The 11,329-nt window shown below is 40.2% G+C and overlaps 2 protein-coding genes across 2 annotated transcripts; one reads left to right on the forward strand and one right to left on the reverse strand.

Moving 5' to 3' along the window:
* Positions 1 to 289: 289 nt before the first annotated feature.
* On the reverse strand, positions 290 to 3,709 carry josd2 (Josephin domain containing 2). Its single transcript, XM_005925334.3, has 5 exons — positions 3,453 to 3,709; positions 3,115 to 3,243; positions 2,179 to 2,304; positions 989 to 1,183; positions 290 to 725 (listed from the first exon to the last, which is right to left on the reverse strand). Exons 2-5 carry the CDS (start codon positions 3,234 to 3,236, stop codon positions 617 to 619), a joined length of 552 nt encoding a protein of 183 aa, XP_005925396.1. The 5' UTR covers positions 3,237 to 3,243; positions 3,453 to 3,709; the 3' UTR covers positions 290 to 616.
* A 1,790-nt stretch (positions 3,710 to 5,499) lies between these two features.
* On the forward strand, positions 5,500 to 11,298 carry ube2s (ubiquitin-conjugating enzyme E2S). The gene is made up of 4 exons (XM_005925333.3): positions 5,500 to 5,721; positions 7,333 to 7,480; positions 9,435 to 9,625; positions 9,712 to 11,298. The coding sequence occupies exons 1-4, from the start codon at positions 5,719 to 5,721 to the stop codon at positions 10,069 to 10,071; spliced, it is 702 nt and encodes a 233-aa protein (XP_005925395.1). The 5' UTR covers positions 5,500 to 5,718; the 3' UTR covers positions 10,072 to 11,298.
* Positions 11,299 to 11,329: the final 31 nt, after the last annotated feature.

The raw sequence follows: 11,329 nt of genomic DNA on the forward strand, positions 1-11,329 counted from the left end.
GAGTCTGACTGTTTGAGGCTGTGGACAGGTGTCTTTTATACAGATGATGAGTTCAAACAGGTGCCATTCATACAGGTAACGAGTGGGGGACAGAAAAGCTTCTTACAGAAGACGTTACAGGTCTGTGAGAGCCAGAGATTTTCCTTGTTTGAGGTGACCAAATACTTATTTTCCACCCTGATTTACGAATAAATTCTTTACAAATCCTACCATGTGGATTCATGGATTTTTTTTTCACATTCTGTCTCTCACAGTTGAAGTGTACCTCTGGTGCAAATTACTGACCTCTGTCATCATTTTAAGTGGGGGAACTTGCACAATCGGTGGCTGACTAAATACTTTTTTGCCCCACTGTAGATGGGTCATACCAGAGCAATGGTTTTCTTTTTTAAGCCGTTACAATCAAGCAGTTCTTCATTTCAGGATTAAATGCCCACCTATACTTCTCTTTGGAATTTGTGTGTTTGTGTAGATATTAAATGTATTTTAGTGCATTCCCTGAAGATATTTTTTTAACGAGGTGTTTGCTTCTCTCTTTCAAAATGTCTGTCATTTTCCCAGAGGAGGGTTTTTTCCCCCCCCCACGCTTTGCAAAGTTATATTCTGTCCCAAGGCATCACTTCTTGCTGTCAGCGTTCAGCCACGAGCCGTCCTCCTCCACCTCCCGTCGGACAACGAGCAGCATCTCTGCCACGTCCTGAGAAAGCTGTTCAGTGAGAAATGTGCTGAAACAGAAGCGAAGAGAGAGAAGGTTAGAAGAACAGACAGTGGGGATTTTAATAGAGCACAGTGTCCTAACACAAAACAAACAATGAGCTAACCCCCACTCCCATGTGACCAGTCACATGGTATGACTCACTCAATGAGTTCAAACAGCACACAAAAGCCAAGTTTAGATCGAAGTCAAAGCAGAATCACTCACACAGAGATTACATCTCTGCTCCTGAGAGTCCGGGAAACATTGGACGTATACGTGCGCAATTCTTACCACAGCTCTGCTTCTCCGCCGATGCAGACCGGACTCTTCAGCTTAGAGTCCAGGTTGTAGTACTGTCCGCTAACTTGCCGAACTGCGAGCCAATGCCGCCGCCGGAGCGGGAGGGACACAATCCCCAAAGATACTCGTGATGGGACATTCAGAATAAAGCCTTGGACCTTTGACATACAGAGGTTCTCAACTTCCCTGCAGTTTGAAAGAGGGGAGAAAGAAATCACTAAATCAGCCACTTTGAGATAGTCTTACTTAACCAGTTATTACGCGCAGTGCATCTCAGGGCATTTTTCATTATGAATGACCTCGACCCGGATAGCCTACTTCTGAAGCACTTACTGAGTCTGTAAATCTATCAAAGCACAAAATTCATTTTCACATGTAGCTGCGGTTTGGTAAGACTGCCAATATGCTTTTTATGTGTAATCCAACAACGCCTCAGGGTTACATCATAAGTGGTTTAAAATTAAGATGTTGTTTTAAGGGGGAAAAAAAAAACAAACACCATCTGTGTCTGAAAATAGTCTCAAGAATTCCCTTTTATTACAACAGCCTGGCACTAAGAGCTGATCTCAATATTCTGGATCCCCTTGCAGTATACAGTCCCAGCCACTTTATTAGGTACACCTTGCTAAAACTGGGTTGGTTGGTTGTAATCTCAGTTCCCTGTGTGGCCCCCGGTCTAGTCTTCTGATACTGTATCCCATCTGCTTCAAGGTTTGACATGTTGCACATTCAGAAATGGTGTTCTGCCCTGGAGATGGTTTCTTGGGAAAATCCCAGAAGATCAGCAGTTTCGGAAATAAACAGACCCGTCCATCTGGCACCAACAACCGTGCTACGTTCAAAATCACTTTAAATCATCTTTCTTCCCCATTCTGATGCCCAGTTTAAACTTTAGCAGGTCATCCTGACTGTGTTTTGATGCCTAAATTCCTAAACGAACTGAGTTGCTTCCATGTAATTGTCTAATTGGATATTTTTATTAACAACCAGCTGTATAGGTATGGCTTAAAAAAAAGCGACTGTGAGATTAAGTGAAGGAGAAAGGTAGAACAAACAGCCCGGAGACATAGTGTAAATGAAAAAGTAAATTTCAAATTTAACACCAACATTATGAGCACAGAGGCGGGACCTCTACACAAAATGACTTTCTCATTTCACAGACTTCAGTGTGACTCACTTACCTGCGTTTGTCCCACCACACCGCAGCCAACTCCCGGCTCTGTAGTGCCGCCATGATGACGTTGACATCATAGTTTCCCGTCCCTAACACCGACCGATGTGGGTTCACAACACACTGTGGAGCCAGCCTGCCACGAGAGAAAAAAGGCAGAGAAATCCAGTTTTAAAAAACCAAATGTTATACTGCATCTTCTTTACAAAACTGTTTAGATTTGTTTTACTTTCTTGCATATAAATATCATCACAATGCATAACTGTTGTCCCAAAACAACCACACCGATATGAAAAAGCTGTGTTTTTGTGGGGTTGGGGTTGAGCTGCTCTGCATTCAAATAAATGTTGTTTGTCAAAAGCCACAGAGATCATGACTCATCTGGCCTCATGTTCAATTAAGCTAATGGCTGCTGACATACATGCCAGCCTCACTGAAAAACAATGGTTTCTGCTACACGGACAGCACCCACTGCTCTTTCCCCACAAAAACTTAATGTTAAATTTTCCTAACAGTTTATGTAAAAACAACAACAAACACCCACACACTTCTGATCAAATTAAAGCTTTTGTTAAGAATAAATGTTTGGCATTTTTCACTTTTAGGTGGAAGACATGATGGCTGAATGAGGGAATTCAGTAATTTCTGCTTGAGTCTTGGAGTTCTCAGTAAAAGCCTTGCTCGGCACTGCCAAAACTTAAGCTAAACATGAAAACCTGTCATGTTCAGCATCTCACACACGCCTTAGAAGATAAAAGCAGCTGCTGCATTGCAGAAAAATGGTAGTCTGTTCACAGGGTAAACAAATGATGGAGTATTGTCTGGAATGTTGAGGTTATAAACTGGTCAGATCATTGGTGAGTTTAGCAGATGGATCGTTTGAATGCTGTCGCTGGTTTGTGTACAGATTTCCGTACACCGTCACGTCACCCAGAGGCTACCCTACCTTTTGCATATATCGTCGGCTGTCTCTTTGGTAAACACCCGCTCCTGGAGCACGTTGTTGAGTGCGTGAATTGCGCACAGCTCCAATCGTTGCTTCTCATGAAACACCTCTCCTTCGCTCATACTAAAGCTTCACAGACAAACGAGAAGTCTCGTTAATTAACTGTCATGTTACATCTGCTAGCTAGCAGTTTGTAGCCCATTCAGGCTAGCGGCTGCTCGCTGTAAAAGAAGCTGAAAAATCTGAGTATACACTGTGTTTATGACCGCTGGCAGTTTGGAAAAACATCGCCCCGATAAACTATTATTAATCAACAATAGCTAAACGAAGCTACAAACCTGCTGATAAAGCGATGCCCCGTTTAAATGATGGTGGCGCCTGACAGCTACATCCAGAAACCGGAAGCTGAGCCTTTGTTGTTAAGGTGATGTTGGGTTTTTTTTTGTCGTCCGTATGCGTCCCTAACAGCAGGGCTGGAAACCCCGCCAGTTTAACAGTTTAATTATGCTGAATAGAGGAAAGTAATAATAATGTCAGGATTAACTCATCTTCAACGGTGTCACACACACACACGCTTCTTCCCCGCGTCTAATCACTGAGCTGATGCTGCAGCGCCCCCCAGTGACGAGCCTTATTACTGCTGACTGCGGTGATACAGACCGAAGTTGATGAAGTGAGCTAAGCCTCGAATAAAAATAAAAAACGATATTCTAGGAAAAATATAACTAAACTAAATGAAATTAAGTTGTACAACCACCAAACTGAAATAAACGAAATAAATAAATAAATAAAAATATGTAGGAAATAAGATAAGATAAGATAAGATAAGATAAGATAAGATAAGATAAGATAAGATAAGATAAGATAAGATAAGATAAAACTTTATTAATCCCTCGGGTGGGTTCCTCTGGGAAATTCGGTTTCCAAAAGCACAGCACTGACAGAAGTTACAGTTACAGAATATTATATACACACACACACACACACACACACACACACACACACACACACACACACACACACACACACACACACACACACACACACACATATAAATACAGAGACATATATAAATAAAATATACGAAGGGGATAAATAGAATAAATAGGAATAAAAATAAAAATACAAGTGAATTGCACATTTCAAGTATTGAGGTCTATTGCACCATTGACTATTAACAAAAGTATTGCACAAAAGGTATTGTACAGTGAGGTGAAGAGGCACTACAGCTTAGTTGTTCCCCCCTCCTTTGTCCTCCTGTTTCCCCTCCCTCTCCCCTCCAGAGAGGAGTTAAACATTTTCAAAGCCTGCCCGACTAAGACTTTGATGCATTGTTTGGTGAGACTTGAGATTTCTACATGACTGCCTTATTCTATTCTGAAATAGTGGACAATGATGTTTGCAGACGACATTGTGATTTGTATTAAAAACCAGGAGTAGGGCGAAGAGCTGAAGAAAGTCAGTAGAAGCATGACTAAACTAGACTAGACTAGACAGGTGAAAAGGTAAAGTTTCAAGGAGCAGAGGTTGCAACGTTGGATGAGTTTAAATACCTGGAGTCACATCCCCTCATGACCACGGTGTGCATATTTTTTGATGGCTGCTTCCAACAGGATAATACACCATGTCACAAACCTCAAATCATCTCAAACTGGTGTCTTGAACAAGAAAATTAGTTCACTGTCCTCAAATGGCCCCCACAGCCAGTTTACCTCAGTCTAATAGAGCACCATTTGGGCTGTGGTGGAAAGCCATATTCACATCATGGATGTGCAGCCAACAAATCTGCTTCTACTGTGTGATGCTATCGTGTCAATCTGAACCAAAATTTCTGAGGAATGTTTCCAGCACCTTGTTGAATGTCATAAAGAATTAAAATAGTTCTGAAACCAAAAACGGCTCCAGAGCAGTACTAACAAGGCGTAGGTCACCTAAAAGAGGGTCTGATGAATAAATGTTAATTGTGTTGTTATTTTTGGTGGTGTGTTGCTCAGGCACGTTTCTGTACTACACGAATACGAAAAAAACTGTGAGTGTAATTTAATCCAGTTATTGTTATTGCCAATTAGAGTGAATTTAATTAACCAACATTAAAAGAAATCTATCATACAACGTAACAAAAGTGACCCCGCTTATCAAGTTAAGTATTTATCTATTTAATAAATTAGGCTGGCTGGTTTAAACAGTGGGCGTTTCTTAATTTTGGTGTTCAATGTAGCTGGCGCTGATCTTTCAGTATCGATTAGATTTGTGAGTTTTTCAAATGGACCTATCGCTGGCGTGTATCAGATGTACTTTTCACTCTATGTGGCTGATAGGGCTTTTTGATGTGACGCAGCTCTATCGATGCATTTCGATTGGTCTGTCTCTTCTGACGTTTCACACCACTGTGCCGGTCATTGGTCTGTGCTTTAAGGTTCAATTGAGGATCGTATTTTTGTTCCTGTGTCAACGTAGAGAAGAAAAGAAGAACGGCGATCATCAGCCAGTCGGCTAAGTTTTCATCGAATATAGTTTTTCACTCCTCTAGGCTCTATTAGAAACGGTTCTTTATATCTGACACCAGCCAGACACCCACCACCCAAGCAGAGCTCCTTTTTGAAGATGGTAAGATCAACCTCTTAGCTAACAGCTAATGGGAGACACTGCTAGCTCTAACCGATTTTAGCTGTCGATTTTTTTTTAATTTTTCGATTTTTATGGGCGGTTGTGTCTATTTGTTGAAAGTTAATGCGTTTATTAAAGTCTTCAGATGTATATTGGTGTAATTAATAAGTACCTTTATACACAATAGAAACTATTGCCACTAAACCAAAAGCTTCTTTAACACGAAATCTAATCGAGGCATTTGCTAGGCTAGGTATGCTAACGGTAACATAAAGTTAACATTGCCCGTCGACTGTTTAACTGGTATTAATTATCTACTGCTGTGCCTTTAAAACATACTTCAAGTTGATCAAGTTATAACTCATCTGACTTCTCTGAGGATGCTTAACGTGGTGCGGGGACCGCTGGCTCGATGATGAAACCGTAGCTCCCCCAGAGGAGCTCCAGCTCATGTTCATTACGTAAATACGTGTTAAAATTAGGAAGATAATGACTGGAAAGCGCAGATTACAGAGAAAAGCTTGTGTAAAATGACAGCAGATCCGCAGCGGAAAATGTAGATGGTCTCAGGTGGTGCCGATGATAGATTTTTTTTTTTCTTCTGCCATATGGCCGATCGACACATTATTAAAATGTGTGGAACGAAATCATCAAAGCCATACAAAAAATTATGTTTTAGTGTGTAATGAGTCGATACCTACCTACATAATAAACATTTTGATAATATGTTAAATTTACTTCACTCACACTCGCTGTATATTAAAGAAAAGGTGTCCAGTGTGCTAACAGACCAACATGTTGAGGCAGTGTCATATTTATTTGTTAGTCCAAGTTTAGGAAAGTAAACACGTGGTTGTAAAATGTGTACATCTACAGAGACAAAGGTTTTTGCAGTAAGCCAAAAACGAAGTGTGAAATAAATATTTGAGTAGACTGAAATACAAAAAAAAGTGAAAATCAGAATGTAGAGGAAATAGCCTTAGCTTTAGCCACTTTGGTTGTCAACATAAACTGCCTAATGCTGAAACTAAATATTTTCAAAGATTAAAAATGAACTAAAATGAGCGAACCCATTCTGGAAATTAAATGAATGCTTAGAAATAAAAAGTCAAAACATGTGAAAAATATAAACTAGTGGGCTTCTTTTTTAAAGTCCCAAAGTCAGCTGAAATAACACTGAATAATATGGGACAGTTGTTGCTATAGAAAAGGAAAATAAATTTACATTGTACAAACTATCACATAACAAATGGGGGGGGGGGGGGTGTGTGTAATGAAATGTGCTTCATTTTTTTCTGGACTTCTTGATGTCAAAACTGCATAATTTGTTTAAGTCTAGTTCTCAGCATTAGTAACACGTCCCAGTGTCCTACACGAAGATATTCTTTTCTTTTTTTCTGAATCTGGTGATCCCATGTTTATTTATTTATTTATTTATTTATTTATTTTCTCCTTTTTCAGCTGCTTTGGCTTACATGCTTTAAATGTAAAACTTTATCTTAACAGTACCTGAGGTGAAGTTACAGCCTTCATTTTTCCTCATTCTTAGTAAGAGTACAGCTTGGTCATTGCTGTTAGCGCTGTGGCTAAACTATTGTTATGTCTCTCCAGAACTCCAATGTGGAGAATTTGCCCCCTCATGTTCTTCGCTTGGTCTACAAAGAAGTTTCAGCTTTAGCAGCAGATCCACCCGAGGGCATTAAGATTTATCCCAGCGAAGAAGACATAACAGAGCTTCACACAGCAATAGAGGGACCAGGTAAGGATTATGATATAGTGTCATCACTTCACACTTAGAGCAGGACCGACACAACTCTTGGGAGTAAACTCACCAAGTGAGTATTTGCAGTATGGTCTTTTCATAATTTAGGGCTTTAGATTTGCAAAATTTTATTTTCTTTAAGATCTCTAGTTTGAACCAGATTTGTTGAGTTTGTCCTGACTCAAAATATTTTATCATAAAAGATCAGTACAGAGCATTTCGTATTTCATTAAATAGACAAATTGTCAGAGACTGATGAGTAAAATAAACTTAATGAAATCCATACTAATTGTATTACTTCTGTCCTTGAATAACTAATGTGGAAATTTATTTTCAAAACCAGCGATAAAATTACCTAGTTTAGTCACCTTGCAGCTTGTATTTTCAAGGGTTTTTTTGTGTATTCTTAAATATATTATCTCTCAGGGTTTTTCCTGCATGCAAACATTTCTAGGTTTCTAACAAAAATATTTTAGTCCATTTTCTTTTTAGGCTGTATTTTATTTCCTTCAACATTACATGCATTCTTGTTTTTGAAAATGTCCAGAAATAAATTCAGATTTCTGTTAAGTAAGGTGACAGACACTCGCCGCCTTCACTGTGTGCCAGTCAGTTGTGCTAGTGTGTTATAGTCATTAATCAAAGGGTCACCAGTGTCCAGGAAAAACCCCGAGTTCTGCGTCATGTTCGCAGCAAACTGTGCATTTAGTGTGTTAGTTACTTCACCACTTCACATCCAGAAAAACGGCTTCAAACAATAATATTTAAAGGCTGAGAGTTTCTTATTGATAGCCAACTTTGTATTATCAGCTCAAGGTAATAACATGACTGGTGATGGCTGAGCTGAGTCAGCCGTCTGCTCCATGATTTTTAGGTATTATTGAAGCTTAAATGGAAGCCATCAGCTTTGATGGAATCTTTTACTATCTGTACATAATTTAGTTTTTGTGCTGTTAATTTGTAGAATAATAAATCCTCAAGGCCTGTTTTACATTTCTATTCCCCCCTTCGTGGAGCTTTCAAAATTTATGCTGTTGTGTAATCACTTAAATTATGGGTTTTGTGGGTGTTGTTAATATCATGTGAGACACATAAGTCACTTTAAACTATCATGATATCTTGCCACTATGCACTCATTGCTTCAGACGTTATTTTTAAGTAGGTCTTGAAGAGCCAGACACTTGTCCACATTTTCTACTCCTCCACAGAGCTCCGTCGCGGCATCAGTTTCATTTATTGGGCACTGACATTTATATCTGATTTCAGATCAGGTAATTCATTATGTTAAAGCGGCAGTACAGTGTGTTTCATAATGTCAAATTTTTGTTGTTGCTACCTAGGCATACCTGGTTAAAAGCTGAAGCGTACACAGACAGATGGTGATGATGGTCAAACAAGAAATATCAGATCAAATATCAGATTATTTCATTGGAAACTGATAGAAGTTAAATGCAGGAAATTGACTTAAGAGCAAGTGACAAGGATTTGAAATGGCCTCGTAAACTTCCTTACTCTTCTCTCGCGAAAGAATATTGTGTTTATTTCACTTTGTTACCACTGATGACAGGATAATATTAGATGATTTTTGTACACAAATCTCCTGTTCCCTAAAAAGTCTCCTCGCTTTAAGAAACCTGTCTAACAGATGGTAAGATTAAATCTTCGATGCTGGCACAGTTTTCATTCTGGAACCTTTTATTTTATTTTTTTTTTAAAACCAAGACTAGGTGTCAAGGAAAAGTGTCAGGTGGTATTTCTTCGGCTTTGAAATATTTGCTGTTATGTGACAGATTTGAAATGATAGTTAATGTGCTCTGTGACTGACTGACTTGTATGCGCTGAATGTGTTGTCAGAGGACTCGGTTGCAGCTCTGTGACCCTCTTTTTCTGGATGAAGTTTGGCAGAGTCAGGACATAATGTTCATGTGATGAATTCTTTATACTTCAACAGAGGGAACTCCATTTGCTGGTGGCATTTTCCGAATGCGTCTGGTCCTCGGGAAGGACTTCCCTGCGGTTCCACCCAAAGGGTATTTCCTGACCAAGATTTTTCACCCCAACGTGGGTCATAAGGGAGAGATCTGTGTCAACGTGCTGAAGAGGGACTGGAAGGCAGAACTTGGCCTCAAACATGTCTTACTGGTAAGAAGGATGATCTGTGTGTTTGTTTCAGTATCGCTTGTGTTGAGGCCACTAATTTCACATCTCTTTCCTTCACTTTCCTACAGACAATCAAGTGTCTTCTAATCCATCCGAACCCAGAATCGGCTCTGAACGAAGAAGCCGGCCGCTTGCTGTTAGAGGACTATGCTGAGTACGAGTCCCGGGCCCGCCTGCTCACAGAGATCCACGCCATGGGCGGCACTTCTGGGGCACCTCAGGATCCTAATGACGGCCCCCAGCCAAAGAAGCATGCAGGTGACCCGATGAAGAGAGCGGGACCCAGTGCGGCGTCTGTGCCAGCAGCTTTGGGTAATGGAGCCAATGGAGCCAGCACCACCACCAGCAATAGCAACAGTAGTAGTAGCACTAATAATGTAGCAGGGAAGAAGAAAGCAGATAAAAAGCGTGCGTTGAGGCGACTTTAATACCTCCATAGAAATTCTCAGTGGGTGTGTGTGCGTGTGTTTGTGTGAATGTGGGAGAGTAAATTTAAATATTGAAGTATACTGATGTTTTTGTTCCCTTTGACTCTTTATACCCTGAAAATCCAGACTTCCCACTTTGTACTTAAACCTTATTCTTTGTCTTTCCATCACTCTGTCTTGTCCAGTTGGTGTCACGGGTTTAATTCTTCCCATACCTGAAGACGGTGACAAATTGTTGCTTTTCTGAAATGAAAGAATACACTTTCAGTCTAAAAAAAAAAAACAAAAAACAAAACATCATGCCATCAGTTGTGATTTTCCTTTGGCCTACTGTGAATGAATGATACTTAATGCGATTCACTGTGCAAACCACGGCCTCTGATGTCTGTCCGTTAATGAGATATAGCTCCTGTCGTCTCAGACTTAATAGCAGCCTTTTTTTTTTAAAGCGTTTCTTGGTAAAAGCAACTGTGATGGTACTGTGTACTGCACAGCCTGACTCATTGTCGAGTCTGAACCACGATGCTACCTTAAAGTCAGGTTTTTAAATTCAGCTCAAAGGAAATGATGGAAGAAGGCGCTAAAATTATGCAACGTCCAAATTGTATTCTTCGTTTTGTGATCCAATTTAGGTAAAGGTGTAAAGGTATGGATTGTTTCAAGTAAAGGAAGTCTGCTGTTTTTTGTTTTTCTGACTTTTTAAAACTGTTTCACTGACCAGTATTTTCAAAAGCTGTTTTTAATCGACACGTCCATATTCAGCTGTCTTGTGGTTGTGTGTGAAGATGTAGCTCAGTGGCTGTAAGGGAACAGGGTAGATGGCATGCGCATGCCACCTCAACTGTTCTCTGTATTTAGGCATACTGTGGTGTGACTCGCTTCAACTACCCCTGCCTCCTAACAAAAGCAGCATGTCCTCTCAGATGCACCACACGCCGACCAGCCGCGTGGAGTACCAGAGATGACAAGTGCCTAGTTTGAACCAACTTGCCCCTCCATCCGTGGCAACTGCAGGGTTTCTCGGGCAAATTTTCTTTCCGTTCTTAAATGCATGCGGGGCCTACATTTCCCAAGGAAACACAGTGAAGCGCTGTTTTAATTTGGATGGAAAAGGTGCCTCTGAAACTCCTGTTACTGTGCACACTGTCTGGCTGGATATCTTGTGTCCATTTTAAATTATTTAAATTAATAAAATGTTGAAATACCAGAAGTGAAATGGAAAATCAACTCCTGTTTGTGTTTTTTCTTTGGTCCTCTT

This window comes from Haplochromis burtoni, unplaced genomic scaffold (genome assembly GCF_018398535.1).
Source record: "Haplochromis burtoni strain Fernald_Lab_line unplaced genomic scaffold, NCSU_Asbu1 Contig_80, whole genome shotgun sequence".
Classification (NCBI taxonomy): domain Eukaryota; kingdom Metazoa; phylum Chordata; class Actinopteri; order Cichliformes; family Cichlidae; genus Haplochromis; species Haplochromis burtoni.